This window comes from Aspergillus stella-maris (assembly GCF_047715825.1).
Source record: "Aspergillus stella-maris strain CBS 113639 unplaced genomic scaffold BDV14scaffold_5, whole genome shotgun sequence".
Lineage (NCBI taxonomy): Eukaryota > Fungi > Ascomycota > Eurotiomycetes > Eurotiales > Aspergillaceae > Aspergillus > Aspergillus stella-maris.
The window spans coordinates 374,844-401,899 of NW_027396799.1; the positions used below are offsets into that span (position 1 = coordinate 374,844).

General features: G+C 49.7%; 10 protein-coding genes across 10 annotated transcripts; 6 read left to right on the forward strand and 4 right to left on the reverse strand.

Annotated features, from left to right (window-relative positions):
- The first annotated feature begins 1,196 nt into the window (after positions 1–1,196).
- On the forward strand, positions 1,197–1,774 carry BDV14DRAFT_165677 (uncharacterized protein). Its single transcript, XM_073767360.1, has 2 exons — positions 1,197–1,217; positions 1,271–1,774. Exon 2 carries the CDS (start codon positions 1,323–1,325, stop codon positions 1,548–1,550), a length of 228 nt encoding a protein of 75 aa, XP_073632300.1. The 5' UTR covers positions 1,197–1,217; positions 1,271–1,322; the 3' UTR covers positions 1,551–1,774.
- Positions 1,775–2,184, reverse strand: BDV14DRAFT_165678 (uncharacterized protein). The gene is made up of 2 exons (XM_073767361.1): positions 2,013–2,184; positions 1,775–1,963 (listed from the first exon to the last, which is right to left on the reverse strand). Exons 1-2 carry the CDS (start codon positions 2,041–2,043, stop codon positions 1,833–1,835), a joined length of 162 nt encoding a protein of 53 aa, XP_073632301.1. The 5' UTR covers positions 2,044–2,184; the 3' UTR covers positions 1,775–1,832.
- Positions 2,185–2,269: 85 nt separating this feature from the next.
- Positions 2,270–3,454, forward strand: BDV14DRAFT_165679 (uncharacterized protein). The gene has a single exon (XM_073767362.1). The coding sequence runs from the start codon at positions 2,574–2,576 to the stop codon at positions 2,781–2,783; it is 210 nt and encodes a 69-aa protein (XP_073632302.1). The 5' UTR covers positions 2,270–2,573; the 3' UTR covers positions 2,784–3,454.
- Positions 3,455–6,346: 2,892 nt separating this feature from the next.
- BDV14DRAFT_165680 (uncharacterized protein) lies at positions 6,347–6,614 on the forward strand (the record flags this gene model as incomplete). The annotated part of the gene is made up of 1 exon (XM_073767363.1): positions 6,347–6,614. A coding segment is annotated over one exon (193 nt), but the record flags the coding sequence as incomplete, so codon positions are not given.
- A 2,193-nt stretch (positions 6,615–8,807) lies between these two features.
- On the reverse strand, positions 8,808–11,999 carry BDV14DRAFT_187299 (acetyltransferase SAS4-like domain-containing protein; the record flags this gene model as incomplete). The annotated part of the gene is made up of 4 exons (XM_073770936.1): positions 8,808–9,949; positions 10,003–11,034; position 11,201; positions 11,349–11,999. The coding sequence occupies 4 exons, from the start codon at positions 11,997–11,999 to the stop codon at positions 8,808–8,810; spliced, it is 2,826 nt and encodes a 941-aa protein (XP_073632304.1).
- Positions 12,000–12,223: 224 nt separating this feature from the next.
- On the reverse strand, positions 12,224–14,507 carry BDV14DRAFT_165688 (neutral amino acid permease). The gene is made up of 3 exons (XM_073767364.1): positions 13,796–14,507; positions 13,650–13,736; positions 12,224–13,595 (listed from the first exon to the last, which is right to left on the reverse strand). Exons 1-3 carry the CDS (start codon positions 13,954–13,956, stop codon positions 12,479–12,481), a joined length of 1,365 nt encoding a protein of 454 aa, XP_073632305.1. The 5' UTR covers positions 13,957–14,507; the 3' UTR covers positions 12,224–12,478.
- Positions 14,508–15,577: 1,070 nt separating this feature from the next.
- BDV14DRAFT_187301 (putative MFS transporter) lies at positions 15,578–17,068 on the forward strand (the record flags this gene model as incomplete). The annotated part of the gene is made up of 5 exons (XM_073770937.1): positions 15,578–15,746; positions 15,800–16,414; positions 16,465–16,701; positions 16,755–16,838; positions 16,896–17,068. 5 exons carry the CDS (start codon positions 15,578–15,580, stop codon positions 17,066–17,068), a joined length of 1,278 nt encoding a protein of 425 aa, XP_073632306.1.
- Positions 17,069–18,360: 1,292 nt separating this feature from the next.
- Positions 18,361–19,689, reverse strand: BDV14DRAFT_165693 (HVSL domain-containing protein). The gene is made up of 3 exons (XM_073767365.1): positions 19,238–19,689; positions 18,961–19,186; positions 18,361–18,906 (listed from the first exon to the last, which is right to left on the reverse strand). The coding sequence occupies exons 1-3, from the start codon at positions 19,491–19,493 to the stop codon at positions 18,525–18,527; spliced, it is 864 nt and encodes a 287-aa protein (XP_073632307.1). The 5' UTR covers positions 19,494–19,689; the 3' UTR covers positions 18,361–18,524.
- A 2,412-nt stretch (positions 19,690–22,101) lies between these two features.
- On the forward strand, positions 22,102–23,647 carry BDV14DRAFT_165698 (uncharacterized protein). Its single transcript, XM_073767366.1, has 2 exons — positions 22,102–22,971; positions 23,026–23,647. Exons 1-2 carry the CDS (start codon positions 22,390–22,392, stop codon positions 23,149–23,151), a joined length of 708 nt encoding a protein of 235 aa, XP_073632308.1. The 5' UTR covers positions 22,102–22,389; the 3' UTR covers positions 23,152–23,647.
- A 1,344-nt stretch (positions 23,648–24,991) lies between these two features.
- BDV14DRAFT_196169 (ER oxidoreductin) lies at positions 24,992–26,925 on the forward strand (the record flags this gene model as incomplete). The annotated part of the gene is made up of 3 exons (XM_073772380.1): positions 24,992–25,099; positions 25,159–26,741; positions 26,793–26,925. The coding sequence occupies 3 exons, from the start codon at positions 24,992–24,994 to the stop codon at positions 26,923–26,925; spliced, it is 1,824 nt and encodes a 607-aa protein (XP_073632309.1).
- Positions 26,926–27,056: the final 131 nt, after the last annotated feature.

Consider the following 27,056-nt stretch of genomic DNA (forward strand, 5'->3'; position numbering starts at 1 on the left):
TATCCCTTAGGCTTGAAAACAACAACTCTGGCGCGACAAGCAGCATTAATGGCAACAATTTTTGATATCCAGATATGTTATGGAGCTCTGTTGCCAACAGCTGTGTGCCTTCGGACGCCCCTTGATGTGCGGATAACAGATCATGTCCTAACAAAGCAAGTGCTACCACTTCTAAAGATCACAAAACAGGCTCGTGGTTCTGCGGAAGTTACACCTGTGATATTAACAATGTCAGCCAGTATAATAATGGCCAAACAAAGCATCTCACTAATGGTTGTAAGGACGGCTCGTCAGACACGCTGGAACCAGACACCCTTGCCGCTTCCGGCCTGTTGGTTGAAGAATCACAACCTTCTTTGTCTGGAAACAAAAATACCTAGCGTGTGATGGGGATTAGCATATGTAGGACGCCTTAAGTCCCCCAACCAACCCTTTGCAGTCAGAAAGTTCGCGCTGCGCGGTCATGTGGATCTTTCTTGCTATTCAAGTATGTTCAATGAACACTAATTTAACTTGCGCGTTTTTAAGGGGCCTTAAGATCTGACCGTCCCAGCCCCGGCCCGTGATTTAATGAATCCAATTGTTTCGATGCAGATTGTTAAACATGCTCGAACAGATTTCAAGCAATCCAGCTTTAAGGGAAAAAATAAAGGGTCAAAAAAGGCACAGGCGTTTTCTTGAAGTCCCAGAATGCCATTTAGGTAAAATAGGGACACAGATTAACTTCGTCCAGCAAGCAACAGCAGCAGGTGTTTACTATGTTGAACCTGGTGATTATATTAGTAAGGTGGATTAAGTCATGCTTTCCATGGTGGTCTAGACATGAAGGCATTATATAAACTCCTACTTATTGTGTGTTATATAAAATAGTCGACACGTTCCAGATAAAACCACCACACACTTGGCTGGTTCCTGTATGGATGGCGCGCAAGGATGCAAAACTGGAAAGCCACGTTCTTTAACAAGGATTTAAGTAAGCTGACTCCCGCCCAATGTTTCTAGGCCACTATCAAGATGGGGGCGAGCTTAGCAAAGATAAAGAGAGAATCAGATCCATTGCACGCAACCATAAAGACATAAGGAGACTGTCAGAGGCTTTAAATCCATTAAAATTCAAAAGCCTCAGCTGAACAGCTGGAATCGACAAAAGAGCCGTCCGGGACACCAGTTGACTGCTAGCGAGCTGGCATGGCTCACGGTCCAGCACAGGCTACAAGCTACTGTTCTTAGAACTTAGACAGGTTTTAACCTGATTTCCAGTTTGGCTTACTATTTTCAGAAAATGTAGATAGATGACTGTCTTGGTCTTGTACCTGTTGTAGATGCCAGTTGGCAGTCCTGCCACCGTGCCGGTCGTACGACCAGGGATGTACGTCCGGCCTGGTCGGGCGCGTAAGGTCTGGCCTGCCGGGTGCTACTTCACAGGGCCTACGCACTCCATCTTACCACACGGGTCATTAATATCAGGGAATCCCACCCTAGCGCTCTGTTCTTGCCCATCCGATCCTCCCAGTGTTCATACCGCAAGCTTCAGCCAGTCCTCGACCTAGAACCCCGCGCGGATATCCTACAAACCCTTCAGGCCAAGTCGGTCACGGGCCTATTGAATCTAGTTGTTAAGACAAGTGATAAGTAAGATTTATTCTTGTTAATCAACTTGGCTATCTTTGACAGGGGCTGGATGCCTTCTTTATATTATATATATTTCTAATCCCTGCCATAGTTAAGGTTTTGCCATGTGATACTCAACACTATTTATCCAATACAGCATGTTTACTTTGGTACCTTTTATCACAGATATAGTTATTCTAATTTAAGCAGCCTGCTTTATTTTACGGGTTTAGGAGGCAGGCCCGAGGCATATCAGGTGCCTCTAGAAAGTATATAAGACTAGCTATCCGAGCAGATGCTGTACCAACACATGTACCCCAAAACAAAACTAGGATCTGTAATAAATCGACGACTACTGCAATTTAGCTTAATGAATACATGAAAGACTAAATGTTATTAACCTTGATGTTTTGATTTCTGAACGCAGTTCATGACTGGTAGATGCACATGACATGCTTGACTTGTAGCGGTGGACAAAGAGCACGAGCAAACACTGGTTGGAATTGTCAATGGACTTGAAGACGATATTGGCCGTATCTGCAAAAGCAAATTGGCTCCCCGAGCGCTGGTCTCATGACTTGCCAAGAAAGGAAACGAGCAAGGCTGAGAGGGGAACTTATAAGAGCACTGCCTACCTCCCCAGCATATAATTCTCTCTTCTTCGACCTGTTTCTTCTTGCTTACCCCGATCATCAATACACCTGTTTATTGGCCCTTCAGCACAACCTCAACAACCACATCTCTCCTTCTCTTCTAAACCAAAGATCTAATCAACCACCACAACCACCACCAAAATGCCTCACGAAAGCTCAGTCTACCTCTACTACAGCTACAGCTACCACTGTTACTACACCGAACCTAACGGAAAAAGAGGTGTAGATACCGGCTTCCAATCAGCCTTTTACACCAAAGTCCAAAAAGCAGACCACGACCTCCAGACCTAGTGGCTCAAGGACGTGGTCATGCCGGCTGTTCGCGTGGAAATTGAACAACGTTTACTCCCGGCCCTGGACCACAACCAGAAAGGTCGAACATATGATCGGTACAATGAGAAGAATGTGAAGCAGATCGAGTTCCGACCCTATGCCAAGCCCCCGCCGCATACAACGGGGCCGCTGGCAGCGAATCGAGAGCCCTATGGGGTAGAATTACGAACGGCATATAGTGTATAAGCCCAGGTAATGTGGACGGGTTTTGGTGGTGATAAGGATATTTATTTTTAGCTTGTTGGAATTCTGGACTCTCTGTCCCTACCCTTAGTAATTATTCCCCGAGTGGTCTTAACATAGCTTATGGGGACGCGGGGTGCATTATGTTTGCGGCTGCAGCTGGGTTGTTATGGATGGTGGGTTGTGGGTGCTGATCAGGTATTTAATATATAAGTAACTAGGTGTAAGGAAGGTGACTAGCGACTACTGAGTAAACGTACGGAGGATCAGGCAACCAGGATGAGCCAATGAGAAGACAGTATTCGATTTCGAGTTGGTACAGGAATGAATCGCTGAAGACCCCTAAGCAGGTCTTCAGCGACCCTCCAAGTAGGCGCCGTCTCGCCTCCGACCCAATTCTATGCTAGACCTAATCTAGAAGTTCGATCCCTAAAGAATGTGGCTTGCAGGCAAAGGTCGTATTGCCTGCAGGTGGAGGTCGGAGGTCGTCGCCGAGGCGGCCTGAGGTGTCGATCGCTTGGCGTTGCTGGTATGCACGTGACGGCTCGAGCCGTAGGGCATGACAGTAGGGTACTGACAGCCAGAATAGAAGCCCTTACTAATGAGGGTTGACCCTTTTTGGTCTAGTGGCAAAATTCGATAGGTACCTACTGTCACGGCGCGACCTCTGGGAGCATTCAGAAGCCTAAACCGCTGCACTACCAGCAAAAGACTAGGATGTAGAGCCGAAGGCTGTACACTGCTCTCGCATATGTATACCATTATCAGACAGGTATTAAGACGGCGAGCCTATTAGAAGACTTGAATTGACCTATCTGGTACTCTATGTACGGAATTCAAAGCATGAAGGCTTTTGAAGAGGATCGTAAACAAACACGCGGATGGACCCTCGCGGAGCGAGGCTAACCGGGATGGGTAGGCGGTCGGAACAGGCAGTATCTCGCGATCCTCATCCCGGGCACGATGCCCGGAATGAGGTCTACCCAGGTCCTTGAAATCCACGTGACCTCTTTGTCACGCTCGGGATCATGACTTGCAGGCAGTCGTGATAGGTATCAGGCAGGAATCAGGCAGGAATCAGGTATCTGGTTGCGCACTGTGACACCTACTTCAATCTTATAGTAAAATGGTGGCATCTAGAAGAGAAACCACAAATATCATAAATTAAAACACGCATGTATAGATAAAATGTACTCTAATTACTGTAAAACATCAAAGCTTAGTTAAATCATGATATATTTATCACGACTGCCTGCAAGTCATGATCCCGAGCGTGACGAGCCGTCACGCAACGGAGTAGCGTGAGTTCGACGACATCGAACTGACTGATACGCGAGAGGTCACGTGAAGACCTTATTCTGTCGGAGCATGGGTTCTTCCCCTGTCCTTGGGTGCCCGGTCTGCACAGTCTTAGTCAGCATCATAAGTATTTAGCCTAGCTCGGAGGTGCATCCGCACCTCCTAATACCAGACTCCTTCCCATTTCCCACATATTCCGGGCATCGTGCCCGGGATGAGGATCGCGAGATACTGCCTGTTCCGACCGCCTACTCATCTCGGTTAGCCTCGCTCCGCGAGGGTCTATCCGCGTGTTTGTTTACGATCCCCTTTGATTGCCTTCATGCTTTGAATTCCGTACATAGAGTACCAGATAGATTAATTCAAGTCTTCTGATTGACTCGCCGTCTTAATATTAACACTACAAAACCCTAAGATGTAAACTACTATACAATCCATATAAAGCTCTGGTTGCTTGTAGCTTAGTAATGTATAGCACCATTATTGGTAAACCACACCTGGAGGACGCTCCTATGTGCTACTTATTTTTCCTTGGCGGCGCTAGTAAGCGCTGCAATGACAGCAGCCAGCCTATTATCACCTGAAAATGGCACTGCATCAACTTTGCAAACCATGCCGGGCTTAGGTAAAGTGCCGTTGTTAAAGTATGCTATGATTACTTTAATGGTATATACCAAGCCTTGTAAAACAACCGTGTGCTAAGCCCGCCCATTAGCAAGCCCATGATGGAATTAAAAGATAAAGCCAGGATAATAGGACTTACACAGTAGCCTTCCTGTTTAAGCATCACACTGCCCTCGAGATCCTTGCTTATTCTCTTAGCCAAGATGAGTGGCGTGCTGGGGTTATTCTGGTGCTAACCAACAGGACTAGATTCGCAGTCTTAGTCTTAAAGTTGTTGCTATACTACTCCTTTGCAGGCATTGTCCAGCGCGCACACGCTAGTGTGCTAAAGTTGGCAATATTGCCTCCAATCTTGCTAAGCTTTGCCTGAGCCTTGACACCTGGGAGTGCATTTTTAAGGGTCTTTAGAGGGGACTGGTTGTCGCTGCACTTGATTCCTTGGATGGCTTCCGCGTCCAGGGTGGCCAACAGGGGGGCTAGGAGATCAGGAAGAATGCCCGTGATGTTGCCAGAACTGAAATCCAACCAGATATAGATAATGCGAGACAGATGTAAGCTATACTAGAGACCAGCGTACAAAGGGATTGTTAGAGCAAGGCAGTTATTAGAGTGATGTAAAGGTACTTGACGCAGACCTCGCACTAGATAACATTCACGTGGATAAGACCCCCAGTCCTTAGTTGATCTTGTTGTTGTTTAGCTTTAGTAAAGGCTCTGGCAAGACTATTAAAGTGCAACCTTTCGCGAATGAGCCGAGCCTCTTCTGGGTCAACTGCTTTAGAAAGTTTATTATAAGTTGCCAAGAAGCTCCTGCAAAGTAGGCCAATCTTATTTAAACCCCAGTTAATTGAAAATGGTCTTAGTGTCTATGGGCGACACATAATATAAGGCTGCCGGGGACAAGACCCAAAGAAAATAGTTATCACAGTTTGTGCAAGGATCACAATCCTCCTTTCCACAAGTGTTAAGAAGGAGACTAACACTATCTAATTCGCGTGCCAATTTGCCATCCGCAGAGTGCGATAATGTAACCCTGTCACTCCTGTCTTGCCCTTAATATACTTCTTGTGGGAGCAAATTTAATCCTCCAAGCCCCTTGATTAACAATGCGGGCCGTACGGGCCCACTGCACTGCCAACAAAGATTTTAATTAAGGATTTATCGTCGTCATTGCTCGCTATGTTTGCATACACTCCCTGCTTTCCTTGGCATGTGCTCCTCTTCTGCACGAGATCCAGTTTACAGTAACATAGTCAGATCGCCAGAACTACTATTGCACTTTCTACTTTGTCTTCTTCTTCTTGATATCAGAATACCTAAGGTCCGATTCGATGCTTAGCAGGACGACCCTGACCTTATCTGACAGTAGTAAGTGTCCTTATATATTATTCTTTATTATCCTGTTTATCCTTATAGGGGCCTGTAGGGGATAACTGTTCCACGTGCTTGTTATCCTGTCCTAAGGACAACCAGCATGGTCTTGCAGCGTCCTTATTATCCTCTCCAGGGGATGATGGGTACGTTTGGGTGGAACAACATTCCTCCTAGCGTTGTCGTGTCACGCTGGCAAGGCGTCTGAAGCTGGAGAGCTTCTCCGGCGATTCGCAGCTAAAGGAGTTTGCTGCCTACCGTGAAGCCATGGAGATGGACCAAGAGATAAATGCTGGGCACTTGCAGCAGCTGCGGGGTCCTCGTCTTGACAATTTCTTAGCCAATGGTGTCTATCAAGAATGGACGGCATCCAGACAGCCTCGTCTACTCATCCTGAACGGCCGGAACTTCGATGGCATTTCTATACAATGCTGGCTGTCCTGGGTAGCCATCTCCACAATATAACGGCTTCAGAACTCTAGTGATCAATACGCGTATGCCTACTATATTGTCCCACAGCAAGGGGCTTCACTCTATCAGGTGCTTCCGATCATCTTATTGCAGCTGATGACGCAAAAGAAAGATATGCTAAGAGTGGGGAAGCAACGCGATGCCCTTCGAGCAGAGCTTTATAAATACCAAGAGTCCGCGATGACAAAATCCGCGAGCAAGATGGGATTTGATCGCCAAGCCGATGTCCTACATGACATTGCGCGGCGGGTGGTGGAATTCTTCAATGAGAGCGAGACGTTGTATATCATTATCGATCGGGGAGACCGGTGTTGCGATTACCGCAACTATAACTATCGGAAGTCCTTACTGAATAGCTTAGTCCGGATGGTAAACGTCGCGCGATGCAAACTCAAGATTCTCAGTGTGTTCGAGAGCTCCAGCTGGTCGATTGAACATCACAAAGATGAACTTGGCATCCTGGCGATGGACCGGGTTGTGGTACACACGGAACATCAGTCATATGCTGCAACGGGCTTGGATCTTTCATCATAGTATAGAGAACTACGCCCGGTTCTGGATTCAGTCATTGCTTTTGCCGAGGATCTCTGTATTAGTGCCCAACAAACGGGTCTCGCTTGCGTTTCTCCCTGGGTCTTGTAGGTGATGCAACCTTGGTCCCAGATAGAAGTAGGCATTGATTGCTTAGTTGATTCCCGGCTTCTGAATGTACCTCCATTCCCCTATCTAATAACTTTGTTAAACTGGAATAAAATTAACTTTGGTCTGGACCTCTCTGTTATATAAATGTAGACTGAGGTGATGTAGGGTTTGAGATGTGTATCGTTTGAGCGTGCCTTATCCATAAAGCTCTGGTTCTCCTGAGTTCTCTTCCAGAGCGATGACTGGTACGAGAATCTCGAGCCGCTACGAAAGGTAACTCTCAGCACCCCAACATAGCCGGCAGCAACCTTATCCAGAGGATCTTAAGCCAGGTACTTCTGGTGTGGCTGGCGTAGGTAATTGTCAATCGATTAACCTTGCAGGTGGCTGTGCCCACGGTTAAGACTCCCCACGTTGATACCTGCGTGTTCGTGGCGCGGTATACTACAGGAGCCGATATACGCGAACTTATGCCTTCTCCTCACGCTTGTTTAGTTGAAGAAATTTCTCACAGCCTTTTGTGAATCCAGGCGTTGTGATTGGGTGGCTACTGTGGCATGATTCGCGAACATAAAGCTGTCTCAATTGTCAGAAAAATAAGCAAATTCTGATTAAATCTGATATATTGATACAAGGGTTCAGCAACTTTCACAGTGATCTAAAAAGAAGACTGTGATCGTCAAGACTAGTTGCCTAGTTCTTTCTATCTGTCCTGTGGCGCGAAAAGCCACGCTGCGCAAGGTTTGTATTGTCCAAGTGAAAGCCTGTCCCCATGGAGAGGAGCTCTGGTAGTTTTGAGTCAAGGAGAGATGCTCGGAAGAAAGATGGAAGTACTTCAGCGATCAGAAAACAGAAGTGGCTGGAGAAGAGTTGTAACCACCAGAAACCCTGCGAACATATGTATATTGTACTGTACAAAGTTAGGATTGAAAGTCACAAGAACAGGATTTTTGCACATTTACTCGTGATACATAGTCTAGATGGTAAAAGGTGCCTGAATCTTAACTAGTCCATATCTGGTAATTTTATTACCTAATGCTATAATCCTAACCTATTGATAGTTACAAACCTGCTATAGGTAGCAAAGGCACTAGCATATATTTCCTGATCAGATGTCATGAATCACTGCCTGACGGCCAATCTATCCGCCGTGCCGTGCCTAGCGCGTGTGATGTACTGGAACAACTACGGACCGACAGCATAACCCAGGCTATGACGCTAGGCTACTTTGGGATTACGGCCTCAACAAGCGTAAGAAGCCGCACGGCATGATACCCAGTGTCTTAACAAAGGCACCGTCGGTGCTTGCATGCATCCAATATTTTACGTAGGAAGTGCACGGTATGAATGTGAATTGGTCAGAAGCAAAGAAATGCCTTGAAGCTGAACGCCGACTTGAGTCTCCAGTGGGATATATATAGAAATATAATATATAGAAATAAGTATAATGGATATAGGAACAAGAAAGATACTAAGCTATATACAGACACGGGTAGTAGTGGACACGGCAACATCCAACGCAGTCCAAGTAGCCGAGGCACAAGCAGTCCTCTCAAGAGTTCAGGGTTTGACAGGACCATATCCATAAGCATACAGATAAGATCAAGTCAAGACCAACTCTTACTTCCCCTTCCCTTTGCCCTGCGGCGGTTGAGAGCCAGAACTAACACTCTCCCTCATAACGCGTCTCCGTCTCCTCTTACAATCACGGACCGCCTCCTCAGTGAGAATATCACCCGGGAGTTCGAATTCCCGTTCAGGAAGCTCAGGAACAGGGTGTCCGAATGCTAACCGCGTCCTGCCCTTCCGATTCGCGGACATAGCCTGCTCGCGGAGATGCGGCTTCGCGAAGAAAGAGGTAAACGGTTTTGGAGGGCCGGGATCGGGGATTAGAGCGTGAGGAGGGGAAGGAGGCGGAGACGGGTGTTTTGAGAATTTTGGTTTCGGGGGACGTTTGAGTTTGTGGTTATTTGTTGTGTTTGTGTTGGGGAGAGAGGATGTAGCGGAGCGGGCTTCGGCGAGAAGTTGGCGGGCTGCGAGGGCGTCGACGTCGGATGTATCCTCGTCTTCTTCTTGAACTCTTAGTTCATCCTTTGTCTGGCGGTCGATGGATTTCGCTCTTGGTCGTTGTTGCTTTTGTGGTTGTTGTTGCTGCTCAGCAGGAGCGCCTTCAGTTTGGAAAGAAAGGCTAAGTCTCTCTTTATCACTCTTTCTCCTTTTCTCTTCCTCCCTCCAGATCTTGAACTTCTGCAGGACGGCACTAATCTCCCGGATGAAGTAGTCCCGTTTTGGCTCATAGGCCTTCTTCTCGGCCTCTGAGAGACTGCGGCCCGATGTGCTTCCCACCCCGAGCGCGCGCAGCCAGTCCTGGGACTTGAGTTCCTCCAGTAATCTGTCAAGCTGTTGCTTTTCGTGCTGGGCGCGGTCACGCTCAATATTGCGGAGTTGTTTCTCTTGTCGTTCGTGGCGGCGGTGGGGTTTGAAGAAGTGGGATTCGTGGAGGAGATCGAGGTTGGTGGTATCTTCTTCTTTCGAGGTTGAGGTTTTGGGTTTGGAGATGGGTCTGAGGTTGGTTATTTGTGGAGGGGGTGAGGGTATCGTAGGTGTAGGTTTAGGTAGTATGATAACCTCACAATTATGTAGATTTACCAGCGGGTTCCCGAATGGCGTTTCTGCGTCCGGGGCGGAGTATGTCTCGGGGGGTATAGGTGGTTCCGTTAAGTCGTCGATAAGCTTGATTACTGTATTTTCTGACAGCAGCTCTATAGCACTCGTCAGCATATCTCCGTACGGCTCTTATACTGCAGCTGCATACCTGTCTTCGGCGGCTCCAGACTGATAAGCTGGTTATAGTTCGGGAAGTACAGCGCCAAATCGCTCTTCACCCTGGACCCTCCATCATGTGAGCGCAGGCTCCGCCGCTTCCCCTTCTCCTCTGGCTCCGGCTCCGGCTCTGGTTTCGCGCGATCAGCCGTTTCGACGGGGACGTGAACGGAGACGGGGACAGATAAAGACTGCGGGGTAGGTATTGGATTCTCTGGAGGAGGCAAAGGTGGAGTGGGAGGGAATGCGTTTGCTCGCGCGGGACGGGGATTCGAGTTCGAAGTCGCAACCACAGTCGGACTCGGGACCTGACTCTTCGCCTTCGAGGGCTCCGATGTAGTTTTCTCTTTCTCTTTCTCTTGTTCTTGCTCGGACTCGGACTGCGCCTTGAAGAATTGCGTGACGCGGCGCTGACGGTATGCGGCAGAGGTAGGTGTATTTGTATTTGTGTTCTTGCTCTTCGGCGCTGGCTTCGAAAGCGATTGTGGTTGCGGCTTCGGTTTCGGAGCGGACCTGGGTGTCGGCGCGGGCGCCGGGGATATTGTATCTAATGGATCCGGCGACTCGCGACCGCCATTTAGGTACAGCGCGGCATTTGAATGTGGATTATCATGGTGGTGCAATCGGAGGTTTCTTGCGCGAGGCGTATTGGCGGCGCCGCGACCTGCTCCAGGTGGCGGAGATCGAGTGGTGTGAGCGTGGGCGTGAGGGTGAGCGGAGAAAGCGAAGAGCGGTCGCGGGCGCCGGAGCTTCGTGGACGCTGCGGTGCTCGATGGCGTGCTGTCAATGGTGGTATCTAGTAAATCCGGCGAGCTCTTGCGCCGACGCGATGGCAGAGGGTTATTGTTTAGTCGGGGGCGTTTGGGAGGGGGCGGTTGGACGGTGTTAGAGCTGGTGTTCTTCTCCTCGTCGCTGGCGTCGGAGTCGCGGTCGGGGTCGGGGTTGGTGTCTCTGCGCGACGCGCGGAGAGAGGTCCGCACGGGCATCACGGCTGTCGAGGTCATTGGAGATGCAGAGCAGTTGGCTGTAAATTGTCGGCGTCGCGACGGGGACGCATTGTATCGCGCCGATGGAGGGCCGTACCGTAGAAGCAGGACTGGATTGACGCGTGAGGAGGAATTGCGAGGAGCGAGAATGTCCGGATTCGGTCACCTCGAGGCCGTCCCAGTTCCCCGTGTTTCAGTCAGCACTCTACATACTATGAACATCAGTGACTATTGTGTTGCATATTCAATTGCTCGAATATATTCCCGCATTTAATCTAGTCGATGCAATCGCAATGACCGAGGTTCTCGTTACAAAGTACAAAATCTACTTCATCGCCTTGAGATAATCCACGCCCGAGCTCAACATCCACCAAGCTGTATACTCATGCACCCAATTCAGCAGTCCTCTTTCTAACGGCATCTTAGCACCTTCATCGGCTCCTCTCCACATAACGGTCTCATTATGAAAGGTAGCCTCATCCCCAACAACCTCAACACAAACTACCAACCTCCCTTGCATCCCGAGTAGGAACTCAAACTCAATCTTCTCGTCGCTGCGCAGCACAACTCGGTACGCATTACAAACTAGATCCCCTTCCTCGAACTCCAGAGTCTTCAGATACTTGGGGTCAAAGCTCCGACGAGTCTCCGCGTCCGCGTCCGCCGGGAGTCTGAGCTTCAGCAGCCGAGCTTGCGGCGACGATGCGAAATGAGACATATTCCGGCGGATGAGACATGTCAGGAGTTCCCGAGGAGACAGATCTGGGAGGGTATGCAGCGGTGTTGAAACAGAAGCATAATCGTAGACGGCATAGTACTTCTCGCTGAAGACTGCTGCCGGGAGAGACGTGATGTTCCGCAGTGTCGAAGGTGAGATATGTCCCCGTTGAGAGGAGTGCACGACTCCAGATGCGATAGTTTGCTTCTTATAGTTGAGGTAGAGAGTGGCTGCGATAGAGAGGCCGCTAAGGGCTGTTGCTGTTATGATGAGGGCTTGTCGCATTGTAACGATGTGATTTTGGTGCTGCAATTTCTTGTAGGGTGTTGAGTATAATGGTGCAATGATATGGCCGGTGAGGTGACAAGATAAATGTCAAAGTGACGTCCCGGTTCCAAGGTGGAAGTGTCATGACTTCCAGACGAATACGAGCTTGGCGTCCGTGTTTCCTGTATAGCTTCGGCTTTGAGGGGACCCAGAGTTTTGGGTATTGGGTGATAGCGTGAGGACCGTCGTCAGGTAGGCACAAAGTGGAGGTTATATGGTTCAATGAAGTGTATGAATTAGATAATATCATCAAGGCTATTTATGTATGCAATGCAAGTAGCAACAGAAGAGGTATATGAAGAATCACAATGCCCTGACCCATGCAAGAAGAAAAGTAAGAAAGTTAATCAACGCCGAATCCATGTCCCAGAAGTAAAAATATGTTCACAATGCAAGTTTTGTACAAAAAGCCAGCCCAATCGCGAAGAAAAGGCAAGCTAAGCATTGTTGGCACAAGAAAAGCTGTTCGAGGAAGGGTTGTCGTGCAACGCCTTTCCAGAAACCCACAAGCCCATACCGCAAAGTACAGCACCCACAGCGACGGCAAGCAGGTTCAGTCCAGTCAAAGCAATCTTCTTCCAGTTCTTGAAGTACTTGCCCTTGTTCATGAACAGCCAGAAGATACCCGACAAGCCGTATGTGAACCAGGATGCGAACAGCGCAGTGATAAGACTGAGGAGGTTGCTAAAGACAGGAATTGCCTCGGCGATGATCCAGGCCAGAATCCAGAGGCAGGCGGCGATGGCGACCCATGAGCCGACGGCGACAAAGTCGCGCTTGTGCATGCGGTCAGAACCACGGAAGATGCGGACGTAGATGTACTTTGAGGCAACGTGACCGTAGATGACACCGGCAATAAGGATAGTCGGCAGGGCAATGCCGTAGGCGACCTTGCTGACGACTGGGCTCGCCGAGCCAAGGGCTGGTGACTTGACGTCAGCGCCACCGAAGCGGTAGATCACGACTGCAGCGACGAGGTAGAGGCAGATATCGATTCCCTGGAGAAGGCAAAGACCCTTGGGGAAATCGCGGGGGTCCTTCAATTCAGCGGCGAGACCGAAGAAGGCAGCGTGTCCACAGAAAGCGAAGACAATGTTCGTCACAGCAGTAAAGCCATGGTAGAGGTCAGTGTCGACAACAGCCACAACGTTGTGGATTCCAGGCTTCTCAATTCCAACTCCGATCATGCAGATCATGACAGCGGAGAAGATACTGATGAAGGAAATGAGCGAAAGCCATGACATCTTCTCAAGGGTTCGCGGCAAGCAGAGGATAAACGAAACGACCATTCCAACAACTCCAAAGACGATCGAGCACGTTCCGTGGTCCGTGAGGGTGTTCATCGCAACAGTGAATGTGAGAAGGTGGCTCGCCATGACGAAGACGAAGAACAGCATCTGCGCGACTCCCATAAACTCACGACCAAAGGGTCCGGCAATCACCTCGCCTGCGTCTGCCATGTTTGTAACCTGAGGGTACTTGTTCTTGAACTGTCCAATGACATATCCTGTGTATGTAGCAAAAATTCCGAGTGCGACGAGAATGATGATGGCTCTGAAGAAGTATGTTAGCAGCAGCTCTGCGACTTTGAATACCAGGAAGACATACGGAACAAAACCCAATCCCGCAACAGCGGCAGGCAGAGAAAGAACACCAAGAGACACTGTTTCAGCTACCATGAGAAGACCGCATTGCCTGTAGAGAAGAAGAAAGTTAGAAAATTCCTTGAGCATTCTTGAGCAAGGGCTGCGTACCACCACCGCAAAGTCTTGTACTTGACTTCCGCAAATTCCTCATCACCAAAGGCATCTTGCGCCTGTGGAGGCTCTAAGTCCTTCTTCTCATCCCGGCCATAGAACTCCTCGTCCTCGCGGCCGTAGGAGGGGACCGGGTACTCTTCTGTGTTTTGAGTCATAGGTTCGAGGTCAAATTTGAGGTAGGCGATCAAAGACGGAAGCGCAGTGACGAAAGCGTAGTGTAACTCGTCAAGCGTGAGGGCACCGTGTTGAGGAAAGGAGAGTTGATCGTCCGTCGGGCTGGGGTATATAAAGGGTATTAAAGGATAAGGACCAGAGAAAAGATGGAGAAAGAAGAGAGAAAGTTTAAGCTCGTCGGCGACCACCGTGCAGATGAAGCTCCGGTGTCAGCGTGTCAGCCATGTTCGCATGCCTTCGATGAAACCTCGTTCTCCGCCACCGGGACCAGATCGCGGTTGCAGTGGGCCAAGCCCGCGAATCGACTGCCGCGACGTAACAGAAACTTCTCTGAGCTGGGGAAATTTTCTTCAAGGCCTCCGATGCCGGCTATCGGTAGCAAGTCATTGCCCGTTCATTATTAATTTTTCTAGTCCACCTGCCTCGGCCCCATCCAATGCCAACGGTGAAAGCTTGACAGTTGACAGACAGGAGGTTATTATGGCAGACATCAAAAATGATATAGAGACCGAAAGGATCGGCAAGCCGACGCTGGCGGCTCTATTGGGCTATGGTCCAGCAGGATTCAAGCTTGGGGTTCTAAATTGTGGCGTGCAGCCGTCAAGACTCCCCGTGACTTGTCACCAGCCTGACTCGATTGATACCCCGGAACCAACGCCCAACTCCGGCTGCCGTGGCGGATGTTCTGGAACTCTTCTTTTGCCATCCACAATTGCACTGTGGACACAACTCTCGGCGTAAGTTGTTCATATTAGTATATAGGAACGTGTAAACCAGATAATGGCAGAAGTTTGACTGATCTAGGCTCTATACCTAGCGATCTGGATTGCATTAAACCAGAGATGTTCACGAAACTGAAAGTCAATAGCCACGGTCAGCTGACTCGTGCCTACCTTATCAGAACCATGAGTCTTAGAAGGTCCTAGACACAGCGTCTGCAATTGAACTCCGTATTATCCAATCTCAGAGTCATGTTCATCGCCAACCTGGTGACTCAACACTCTCAAGTGGATTCAGCCAGAGATCTCGTATTCTAGGCCACCCACTGTAGAGCAGAAGCTAGACAGTAGTGATCCAGCCAAAGTCCCAGAAAGCCCAAATAGGCAGCCGGAGCAAGCGGAGCATCCAAACACGACAAGGAGTGATCGAGCATTCAACGTTTAATGCGGGGTAAGGATGTTGGAGAAGCAGCTACCACAGCCAAGCTGCATGATAGACCCCCACGCCTAGGTAGACGTTGAAGCAGGCAACGTGACACCAGCACAGGCACTGTGTTCCGATATCCCGACCTCTGTGCAACTGCCATGCATAGGACGGTGTAAGTATAGACTGAGCGCCAATCAGAATAATTTTCTTGCTCTCAGCTTGATGCTATCGCTACCTTGACTTACTACAGCGGCAGATCATCGGCTTTCGCCTTTCATTGATCGTTCTTGGCCGACATGACGCTAGATCCAGAGTGCTACCTACCCCTCGTGGAGCAGTTGGAGCTCGCCTGAAACACCACACCTGGAATTGATAAGCACTGTTGATCCCAGCTTCGCCCTGTCGCTCCTCGAAGTTCAACCTGTTACGTACTAAATTTTGTTGATCGAGCCAGCTATGACCCAGACAGAGTACGACGACCCGCCTCCATACTTGGAGAATGCTACTCCGCCTGAGGACGAATCGGAGTCAGACTCGCCACCAAAGCTCAGCTATACCGACGCCAGCGAGGTGTACGGGAAGATCGCCAGCACGAACTTTGCGATCCTGTGTGCCGGTTTCAATGGTAGTTCTTTGCTTCGGTGCCAAAGTGCAAGATCTGAGCTGACAGAATTACAGATGCTGCTCTTGGTCCCCTCATACCCTACATCCAGCCGTGGTTTAATATCGGCCTGCTCGAAATCTCCTACATTTACCTCATCAACTTCGTCGGCGGTTTCACGGCCTCGTTTGCCAACATCCACATCTGCTCACACCTAGGCACTGGCGGATCCTTGGTCCTGGGCATCTCAGTCCAATGCACCGGCTACGCACTTATGTTCTTTGCGCCCTCGTTCCCAGTCTTCGCAAGCGGTTTTCTGTTCACGGGATTTGGACTCGCGCTGGCTGATGCGCAAGCGAACAGTTTCACAGTCACGGTGCGCAATTCGCACCGATGGCTCGGTCTCTTGCATGCAGTTTACGGGCTGGGCACGATTCTAGCTCCGCTCGTTGCAAATCCGATCGCCGCGCATATGCCCAGATGGCAGCTATATTACCTGATCAGTCTTGTTCTGGGCGTGATAAATGCGTCCTTTGCGGCGTGGAACTTCCGACACCGTTTGTTCAAGCCGAACGACGAGGGATCAAAGGAGGGTGCCGGGAAAGAGTTGAGAGAGACGTTGTCACATCGCGCACTGTGGTACTTGACAATGTTCTTCTTTCTCTATTCGGGCGCTGAGATTACGCTTGGCGGTATGAGCAACCATTCCTTCTGACTTCTGAGGTTGCTAACGGTGGTATAGGATGGCTGGTTCAATTTCTCGTCGCGGTACGCGGCGGCGACCCGGAGAAGGTTGGCTACATTGCGTCTATCTTCTGGTGCGGCTTCACCCTGGGTCGTATTGCTTTGGCAGACGTAACCCATTGGTTCGGTGAGAGGCGCATGGTGTTCATATACCTTGCACTGGCTCTCGCATTCCAGCTCGTGTTTTGGCTCGTCCCATCTATCCTAGTCAATGCAATCTCGGTTTGTTTGCTAGGTAGGTAGCCTTGTATCAACATTATAGTAACGAAACCTGACCATGCTTGACAGGATTCTTCATCGGGCCGTTTTACCCAGTGGGACTGTATGTGCTCACCCAGGTCATTCCACAGGAGCTCCATCTCGGAGCGATAGGTAAGTGGTGGCAGTACTTGAAAGCAATGTCCGGTCCTGGTTCCTAACATCGATCAGGATTCACCGCCAGTTTCGGTTCCATTGGATGCGCCGCATTCCCATTCATGACCGGAGCGATCGCTTCCCGGGCGGGTGTTGAAGTCCTGCAGCCGATAATGATAGGCTTGCTACTCGGGATAACCTTCTTCTGGGCTCTGGTGCCCAAGCCGGGTAGAATCCAACTGACTTAAAGAGAATAGCGAAAAGAGCAGGGCTGTTCCGGCTACCGCCCCTGACATATGCGTAAGCTTAACGAAGAACGATTTATCACAAGACCACATACAAGCACATAGGGTCTTCCCATCATGACTTTCGGCATTTCAGCGACTCTTTCGGTATAGTATGTATAGAGCAAATTGACACTGAGTTTAGTCTATAATTAGCAAATAGTCATAAATAAGACTCAAGCAAAAACAAAGTCAGAACGAGTATGTCAGAGAGAAGATTTAAGTCGTCAAAGCCTCACGCATGTACCTCATGGTATGGCATTCCGACTAAGGATGACTGATACGATGATTTCATCATGTAAAGAACGAAAAAAGAAACGTAGAATAATGACGGGGAAATGCTTACCGCGAAACGTCCACGGCCCATCCCGTGCTTGATTTCAAACCCAGTCAATCAATCAATCGTCATACGAGATAATCTTCCGTCCCGCAAATTGCGATGCAGCTCGTCCACAAGGGTTCGAGCGAGGAACACTTTCCTCCTCGTTATAGTCCAGCTGCACATCCTCCTGCGTATCCGATTTCGATTTCATCTTCGACTTCGACTTGGAATTCGAGTGTCTCTTCGCAGCAGGTTCATTCGAGCCAGCTCCGTCAGCAGAACGTTTGGTTCCCGTTCCAGACGCAGCTGGTGTTTTCACATCAAGCTCCTCCTTCTTGCGATCACTGTGCTCGTCGGCCTCAATCTTCTTCTCTACTTCCACATCTTTCTCATCCCCATGACCATCATCATCATCATCGTTGGTCTTCCCATACTTCGCTTGAAACTCCTCCTCCTCCCTCGCCAACTGCCGCTCCCTCAAAAGCGTCTGGATCTCGCTGTGCCGGAATATACGGATTTGTTCGTCAGTGAGGGTCCGTTTTGTGCCGTCGGGGTAGTAGCCTAGACCCTCCTCGTTTTCTTCGGTTTCTTCGGTTGGAATTTCGTAGGGAGGGTTTGGGGTGATAGGAGCGGGGTTTGCGAGTGATTGAGACTGAGGTTGTCCGGGGGGTTGAGCTTGGGAGGATACGGGGGTTGAGGCGTGTGGGAAGTGTTTTGCTTGGAAGGAGTGGAGGTCTTCCTTTTGGTAGTGTTAGCTTGACTGGTTTCAGGAGGCGTACGAGAGAAGGGAGCTCACCAGTGTTACAGGTGGGACATGTATATGCGCCATACTTTTGGCTTGTGAAGGGAGGGTCCGGAGGTTGGCCCTGGACAAGAAGGCTTCGTGGACGCGTTGCGGAGGGGAAGATGGGTGAAGCTGAAGCGCGTTACCTATCGGGGAGAGGTCCCTGAAAGTTATATGTAATTTTACTGTAAAGTTACGCGATAAATTACCAACTCATGGGCTTAGAGCTTGAACAGTACGAAATGAGCAGGGCTCTTTGAACCATATCTGTGTATCACAAAATTAGGATCAAGGTTTCCTGAAGCTTTTGACCATCAAAGAGGTATGCTCGAAACATTATTCCCAATCTTCGCCTTCACACAATCGAACCTGATCTTGAGGGCACTGAGCTCTCCAAGATCGATCCTCTCCATACGCTCTTTCTCCTCTGCAGAGGGCTCTTCCAGGCTCCACGCGATAGATATATGGAAGCACCCGGTGTAGTTACCTACAGGGGCAGACTTAGGATCCTGCTTCGCGGAATCTGATACAGACTCGTAAAGCGGCGGCTGGCCGAACAGGCCAAGCGAGCGATTAGAGATGTGCAGAAGATGGTTCAAAGAATCTTTGTCCGGCCGCTTTGCTCGGAGGACGTAGAACCAGCGGGTTTTCTCGAAGTTTGAGACCCAGTCTAGGCTTTCGACTTGGATGTCGAATCTAGCTTACGGGTTATCATGTGGTCACAATCAAACAGGAAGGAGGTGGACTCACGGCGATATAGCAGAACTTCCAAGCGCTGTCTCGAACGCCTCCATGAATGACTGCCTCTCCTCTGTTCGAAGAACCACGGGTCTCGATAGACTGATATGGAGCGGGAGCTGTGCGCCGAGGTCACTGTACAAAAAGCTATGGAGTTTCTCCTGTTCACCTCGGAGAGAACTTCCCGCTTGATCGATGATACTACCCAGAATCTTCCACTCTTCTTTAACGGGGTACCCTTCTGCCATATCAGTAAATAATCAAAGGTTCAATGACATGTGGAACATACACTCAATATATATATGCGTAGGCCAATTCCCCTCAACATGAGGAATCGCCCGCTTACGCCCACCATGGAGACTCGGATCATCTCTCACGCTGACTCTCGTACTAGAAGCGTAGAGATCGTGGAAGGACGCCGGTAATGGGGGAAGTGATGAGGCTGTTTTGCGGCCAGAACCATCTTTGTTCTGTTTGGAGATCTTCCGGGGCGGAGCTTCCTGCTCTGAATCTGACTCGGAGTCAGAGTATTGCACTAGGGCCATGACAGGTATCTTCCAGATGAAGCATCATGTAAGCTGTGTAGTCATCACTTTTGTCGAAAGACGCTTGGAACATAGTGCCGGTTGGCTAGCAACATCCGAAACGATATACCTTGTAGTCACGTGGTCTCGGTTAGGCACTGTTAGTCAGCAATAGTGCATTGGGCCTTGGTCGTGCTCGTTCCTTCCTCCATTTTACCTGCCAGTTAGTCTTGATAGAGGCTCCTCCCTATTGACGTTATCAGCTCTGAGATATCCACGGGCTGGCCTGACTGAGCCTCGAAACAGCCATAAGCGATTGGTTGCTCAAGACACGTCAAAGCGAGCACCAAAGGGACCTGCTCAACAACACCAGCCACAACCATGAACAGCAGGACGCATTTTGAGTCTGTCGGATTATTCCAGCTTGAGAACAATGCTTGAAAACTCTGTTCGAATAGCGGACTGCACCACCCTGCATATGCCCATACCACAGCAATGCAGGCGCAAACATTCTAGTTCCTTACGGAAGTCAGGTAACTCAAAACGAGGTGTATGCCAAGGCAACACCTAGGCACATATGAGACAACTTGAATGACCCTATTCGTTGGCATGTCAAGGATGGTGATCAGACGTTGGCATCTCTTTGTGAGGCTAAACTTTCTGTCTCAAAGGGCAGGCCGAGGCCGAGGCGACTGCCGGCGTGGAACTTCGTATTTCTCTGAAGGGGGTTGGAATGGTTGGATTATGTCAAGTTTTTGGATGTTTCTTCAGCCAATCTGGCAAGTGCCCTGGAAGTTCCATCTTTCTAGCCTATTGACTTCCATGGCAAGGAGCCTTGTGGCTCAGGAACTCGCCGAACCCTAGAAAGCACGCCATATGAAGCCATGTTTCAGTCCACATGTCGCCAGCGCCAAAGGGTAAATGTGCCATGTGCTCGCGTGCTCAAAGTAAGCTCTCATCCCGACGATCATTTCCAGCCGATCGTTTCTTTGTAGTAAGTTGCAAGATGAGTGGTCCCTGAAACTTCCGGGCATCACGAATTGTTACACCAGGCGCTGTTCAGTAAAATATCAACATAATCAAAGTCCCTTAGTATTGTCCCTGGCAGGAGAATCTCCCATAGAGACTCAGCAACTGGAAGATATAAGCCGCTTGAGAGCAGCCGCCACCGAGTTTATCTCAACGTTGGAACCCTACAGTTCACAACAGAACATCAAGTTAATCACCATGAAGCTTGCATCGGCACTGTGCACGCTGTTCCTTGCTGCGCTGAGTACGACGGTAGCTGACCAGGAAAAGGACATTGCTACCGTACGAACTACCATGGCTCCTCAAACAAGGCCTCAAAGCTAATAGTTGAAAATAGATCGGTCTGCTCTGGGCCTATGATAGAAACAACAGACACATTCATCACGCAAACGAGAGCGAATGCTTCAATGATTCCATTGGCTGTGTACCACCGCATCTCTAACACTGGCCCTTTGAGGAGCACAACTAACTATACTCAATGATTCAGAGGTGCACGCCTGATCGCAGCCAATATCACATCCAACGTTCCTGGCTCTGATGTTTTTGAGTGTAACTTTTACCAGTCAATTATTGCCCCTAGAGCCCAACTATCAATATCCAGGATTTAGCTTCTAACGAGTGTGTCTTTTAACATACTTAGGTTCCAGGGTTGCATTGATGTTGTCCCTACAACGCTTCGTGGTGGCGATCATGACTTCCAACATCCGTTGTTTTCTCGGATAGTGCCTAGCTGGAGATGCATCAAAGTCGAAGAGACGCCATAAGAATGAGATCACGTCTGTATCTAGAATATTCCCAGGTCCACTTGGTTTACTACTTCGTGTCGTCATATAGAGTGGTTCCTGGGGTTTGGTTCATGGTTGTGCGCAGGGTCTGGACCTAGCCTGTTTCGGAAGATTATAAGGCTGAAATTGGACTAGTTAATCGCTGGCCGTTGCTAGCCCGCTATACTAGAGACAACCTTAAAATCCAGACACCCTCGATATTCTCAATTGAATAGGAATGTAAAGGTGTCAAAAGCAAGAAAGTAATAGTATCCCTTACTATAGGCTTGGAAATCTGCAACAAAGACTACCGGACGTGCGCCTCGCCTAATATTTCAGCATTCCATCAGCTGCGTGGCGCCCAGGCTCGGCCGACAAGTCAGCTGATAATGTCTGAAAGAGAAAAAGCAGAGTTTCTGCGGATGAATAGTCCTCGGAACAGCTGGAAAGGGCCCAGGAGTGAGAATACATTCTATGGAAGGGCAACGTAATGCTTCTAGATCGTGATTCCGAGACAGCCGCTATCGCAGTACCGAGAGCGACGAACTGATCATCGAACATTTTCATCATCGCGTGGGCCCGATGCAACCAAAGAAGGCCTAGCCCTCCCGACGAGGCCGCGATCTATGCCCAAAAGGAACACAGGCTAGGCCGCGAATGGCCAGGGTCGAGCCTTATCGATAATAAAGCGGAGCTGTCATGCGTCAGCCTGGAGTCTCTCACGTCACTCACACAGCCCGGAGGCAATGCCCGTGAGAAAGAGAGAGCTCAGATGAGGTGGTCGACCGTATGTACGTACCGCATGCTCTGCGCTATATTTTGAGTCATGGCGTTTATAGCTGGTGCCTTTCGCTTCTGGGCCCCGGACTTATCTTCCCATTCTACAAATTTCCTCCCACATCTGTCAAACTGCCATACTAGGTGACATATCAAGTCCATACTATACCTCCTCACATCGATAACTGCGCAAAGCCCCACTATTCAACCCTCGACAGGTACGTAAGGCATCGATAGTCCCTTAAACTATCAGCTCCTGCTAATGCCTTGCAGACGCCAAAGTCTTCTCTGCCCGAGCACAAAAATCTATTTCACTGCGACTTCGCCCACCTCGAAAATTATCCAACATGGAGCACTATCAAATGGATCACTACTATCCGGCCATGGGTTCCCGTAGCTCTAGACACGGGAGTATATCCTCCAACTCCTCTTTTGAGAGCAACAACCCATACCAGCGCTTCCTCTCTCCGTCGCCTACGCGGTCTGCTAGTATGCGCCACAGACGCTCGCCTTCCGTTACAGCGCCTGATCACGCCGACTACCTCGACTTCTCTCAGTATAAACGTGAGAGACGTTCATCCGGCTATCATCGCCGCCTCTCTCAACTTGTCAACCCCGATGTTATCGACCGCTTGGATACTGCGTCCCGGTTCTCATATCACCACGAGGGACCGTATGACGCTGTCTACCCCGAGCGCAACAAGATCAACCGCCTCAGCCCCATTGATGCGCTTAAAGAGTCCAACGAAGAGGCTCTCCGGGCAACTCCTCACCACAAGATCGCCGACTCTGTCAACAGCCACCGTCCTCTCGACGGAGTCGCCTTCTATCCTCCCGGCCATACCGATAAAGAAGGCCAGACCTACGACTACGAAGAAGGTCACAACTTTATGAACGATGCTGGAAATTACTCTCGCTTCCCGGGACTGGTAAGCTACCATCATTCTCACTCAATATGATCAAGCAGTACTAACATATCCCAGAAATTCACCGACGAAGACTTCAAGAACGATCCATTCTACAACTCACCCGCTAAGCCATTCGCCCCAATTCGCAACGCCTTGCGCCGCGTCAGCTTACGCCGGAAGCACCGGGCTTCGACCTACTAGGCGATGATCAGCTCTATATCGTTCTTTGCTATTTACGTCCTCACTTTGCTTTTTGCTTGTCCTCTAAAGATTGCGTGGACCTGTACCCAATACCCCTTGTACGGAGTTGGTGGAGTTTCCAAATCTGAATCGGGCTACTATATGTACATGCTTTTCATTTATCGCTGTTTAACTGAGGGACTTCGGGCCTGGGTTGTTGTTGTTCCTTCCTATTGATTTTAATTTGCGATGTCATGTGTGTTTTCTTTTCATGTCATATTCCTTGGGGATACGTTTTATATATAGTCAACCAGGCCTTGGATGGGCGGCTGGGAATAGGCCTGGGTCGTTTACGTTTTACGTTTTACGACGACGAATCGCTGAGTCAATGCAGGCGATCTATCTATACATCTATCTCATTCAGCAGTCAATTCGAATGAAGATTTTTCACGTCCAACCTCATCGCAACCTTATCATTCCAACGTAGCTTCCAAGTCTAAAGTCCAGATACAAAGCCTTAGGCAACCAGATTCCCCATCCATCCCCGAACCATAGTTACCCATACTCTGTACAACTACCCAAGCCCATAAAAATCCAATCTAAACAAGGCAGCCTAGAGCCAAGAAGAAGTATACGTAGGCCCATGTACGGCGTAAGCAGCAGTCTTGCGGCGCGGTGTGACTCTGCGCTGCAATGCTAAAGTCAAGTCAAGTCAACCCTAATATTGATGCCTACCTAGACAACAAAGCGGACGCAAAAGTAAGAGCAAAAGCAAAAGCAAAACTGAGAACCACGATCATCTCTCTGGGGTGCAGGATATTGCATGTCAGACAGTTGTTGGCTCTAGTGCGCTATGCATCTAACGTGTCATACGCCATAAATATGCGGCGCTGACAATATTGACAATATTGATTATTGACTGTGATGGTAAGATGCACCCTACCCACCTAGTCTACCTGGTGACCGACTTACCTTTACCTTGCTTGCCTCTAAAGTCAATTCTCGTTAGGCCAGCTTGTGGCTGAAGCAGGCCCAAGGCGAAGGCCAGGCACGGCATAGCCCCTTACTATGCATAGATCGGAGTTCGGACCCTGGTGCAGTGGCCTGACTAGTGGCTGGTGAGGTGACAAGCAGTGCCTGAAAGCTGGAAATGGAACGGCTACTCGGCTCGGGTGCCCGTATCTGTGTCTCAAAAGAGATGTAAGCGAGACGGGTCTCGCAGATAGCTATAAAGGTTAAGGACAAGTGTTTTGAAGGGAGGAAGAAAACTTAAAGAATGCTGAAAGGGCCGCTTCTATGTGGATTAATAATGGGCGGATGTGGCGGGGATGCCTGGGTTCTGAGGCAGAGATTAGCTTGACGGAGTATGCGGCAAAAATAATGGAAATGTGGCAGCTTCAGGTACAGTGCTTCGGTCCCTGGTTGCAAATGAATGACTTGGTTAATAAATGAAGTGTACTTGAGAAAGTGAACTGATCAATACACGTGCCAAGACATCTGTTATCAATAAGAAACGGATCGGATGATCTTTGACTGTTGAGTCTTGAATCTCCCCATACAAAACTCACTCCGCCACCAAGGAAGGCCAGCTTGTCCACTTTGACCGGCCTCTCCTACATCCACAACCTCGCCGCCGGTCTTTCCTTTCCTCCCAAACCATTCCGGCACTTAATGCGACTTGCATTTTGAGATCGAATACCTCCAGACTCTACTGTAGATCTCTGGACCCTTATGGCCACGTTCCACTCCTCTGCCGCTCTTTTCATGTGAAGCACGCACCACCAGGATCCGCTACTTTGGAATTGTTCGGTTCTATTCGGTTGGACAACACATCCCTGATACCGCGAAATCATCTGAAAAGATGCGCTCCGCGGCCAAAATATTCTATCTGGCCGTATTCGGCTTCATGAGCTTGGCCGGTGCCGAGAAGCACGATAAGCCGAACTTGCACGGCTATGACACCTGCGCGGTAAGTCCAGACCCCTACTCCCTGTTCCAGAACTATAGCTCTAATATATTGCCTTCTAGATCGATCACAATACCATGGTCTCTGACGCCTGTGTATCCTACCACACGATCGACGCCCTCAACGACCAAGTTTACTCCCTCCTCCAATCCATCACACAAGAAACCGACTTCTTCTCCTACTACCGCCTCAACCTCTTCAACAAGGTATGTCCGTTCTGGCAGGATGCCGATAGCATGTGCGGGAACATTGCATGTGCCGTGAACACGATCGACTCGGAGGAGGATATCCCACTTACATGGCGCGCGGAGGAGCTGAGTAAACTCGAGGGTCCCAAGGCGGGTCACCCAGGGCGGAAACAGCAACATGAGCGGCCGCGGGACCGACCGCTGCAGGGGATGCTGGGTGAGAATGTTGGCGAATCCTGTGTTGTCGAGTACGATGACGAGTGCGATGAGCGGGACTACTGTGTTCCCGAGGACGAAGGAGCGAGTGGGAAGGGCGACTATGTCAGTCTGGTGGACAACCCTGAGCGATTCACAGGGTACGCCGGAGCCGGCGCGAATCAAGTCTGGGACGCTATCTACCGCGAGAATTGTTTCGTCAAGTCAACGCCGGAGCTCGAGCAGTCTTCGTTCCCGCCGATGGGTGGCCTCGGCGGATTGCAGGCTGTACAGGACTTCCGCAATGTACTCGAGAAGGAACTCAAGCGGCCTGAGCTGTTACCGCTGGATAATGAGTGTGTTGAGAAGCGGGTCTTCCACCGACTCATTAGCGGGATGCATGCTTCCATCTCAACGCATCTGTGCTGGGACTATCTCAACCAGACTACCGGACAGTGGCACCCCAACCTCCAATGTTTCAAAGAACGTCTCCACGACCACCCTGAGCGCATCTCGAACCTTTACTTCAACTATGCCCTGGTGTCCCGTGCGGTGTCGAAGCTGGCGAAGCATCTTCAAGGGTACACATATTGTATGGGCGACCCGGCGCAGGACCAAGAGACCAAGGAAAAGGTCTCCCTTCTCACCTCCACTCTCGCTGAACGCCCTCAGATCTTTGATGAGAACGTCATGTTCCAAGACCCTAGCGCCATTGATCTCAAGGAGGACTTCCGCAACCGCTTCCGCAACGTTAGCCGCCTGATGGACTGTGTTGGCTGCGACAAGTGTCGACTCTGGGGTAAGCTCCAGGTCAACGGCTACGGAACAGCCCTGAAGGTTCTCTTCGAGTATGACGAAACAAAGAACGGCGAGAACCCTTCGCTGCGACGTACTGAACTTGTGGCCCTTATTAACACCCTCGGCCGCATCTCGCACAGTATCGCCGCTGTCCGAAGCTTTGACCGCGCGATGGAAGTATCAGACGGCCAGGTTTTCGCCATCCCCGCTGGATCAGGTACTGTAAAGACGAGTCCAGGCGGAAAGCAGACTAGACGACTAGTGAAAGACGGGGGCTCGACGTTCTACTACGAGGGCGACGATGACGACAACTACCAATACATCACCCAAAAGCGACCTTGGGAGCGAACGCGGAAGCGCAGCAAGGACGATACATTCCTTGACGACCTCAAGACCGAGTTCGGTGTTGTATGGGATACTTTCAACTTTGTCTTGAAGAGCTGGATCAATGCGCCCAGGACAGTGTAAGTTTGCTCTAACATCCCGCTTGCGTTTACTTCTCTAACAATTCACAGATGGGAACTCTCCGTTCTCGAAGCAAACCGTCTCTGGGCTTACTGGCTTGGTCTGCCGGTGCCCCCGCGATCATGGAAGATTCAGCTTCCCAAGCGGCCATCTGGTCCGCGCGATACGCACGACGAACTATGAAGCGATTGAATACTAGCATTTTTTGTATCATGGGCGGCGTTCAGGTGGCAATCGGATTGAATTGTACTGTACTGTATATAAGACGATAGACGTCAATATCCACGATCTATCTTGGTCTCTTTTCTATGAAC

Coding starts and splice junctions, on each gene's coding strand:
- BDV14DRAFT_165677 (XM_073767360.1), top strand. CDS start 1,323: ATGCCAGTTGGCAGTCCTGCCACCGTGCCGGTCGTACGACCAGGGATG.
- BDV14DRAFT_165698 (XM_073767366.1), top strand. CDS start 22,390: ATGGAGCACTATCAAATGGATCACTACTATCCGGCCATGGGTTCCCGT. Junction 22,972..23,025: donor ACTCTCGCTTCCCGGGACTG/GTAAGCTACCAT, acceptor AACATATCCCAG/AAATTCACCGACGAAGACTT.
- BDV14DRAFT_165678 (XM_073767361.1), bottom strand. CDS start 2,043: ATGAACTGCGTTCAGAAATCAAAACATCAAG. Junction 1,964..2,012: donor TCAGAAATCAAAACATCAAG/GTTAATAACATT, acceptor AAATTGCAGTAG/TCGTCGATTTATTACAGATC.
- BDV14DRAFT_165688 (XM_073767364.1), bottom strand. CDS start 13,956: ATGACTCAAAACACAGAAGAGTACCCGGTCCCCTCCTACGGCCGCGAG. Junction 13,737..13,795: donor TACAAGACTTTGCGGTGGTG/GTACGCAGCCCT, acceptor TCTTCTCTACAG/GCAATGCGGTCTTCTCATGG. Junction 13,596..13,649: donor GCGGGATTGGGTTTTGTTCC/GTATGTCTTCCT, acceptor ATACTTCTTCAG/AGCCATCATCATTCTCGTCG.
- BDV14DRAFT_165693 (XM_073767365.1), bottom strand. CDS start 19,493: ATGGCCCTAGTGCAATACTCTGACTCCGAGTCAGATTCAGAGCAGGAA. Junction 19,187..19,237: donor TACGCATATATATATTGAGT/GTATGTTCCACA, acceptor ATATGGCAGAAG/GGTACCCCGTTAAAGAAGAG. Junction 18,907..18,960: donor GGAAGTTCTGCTATATCGCC/GTGAGTCCACCT, acceptor CCCGTAAGCTAG/ATTCGACATCCAAGTCGAAA.
- BDV14DRAFT_165679 (XM_073767362.1), top strand. CDS start 2,574: ATGCCGGCTGTTCGCGTGGAAATTGAACAACGTTTACTCCCGGCCCTG.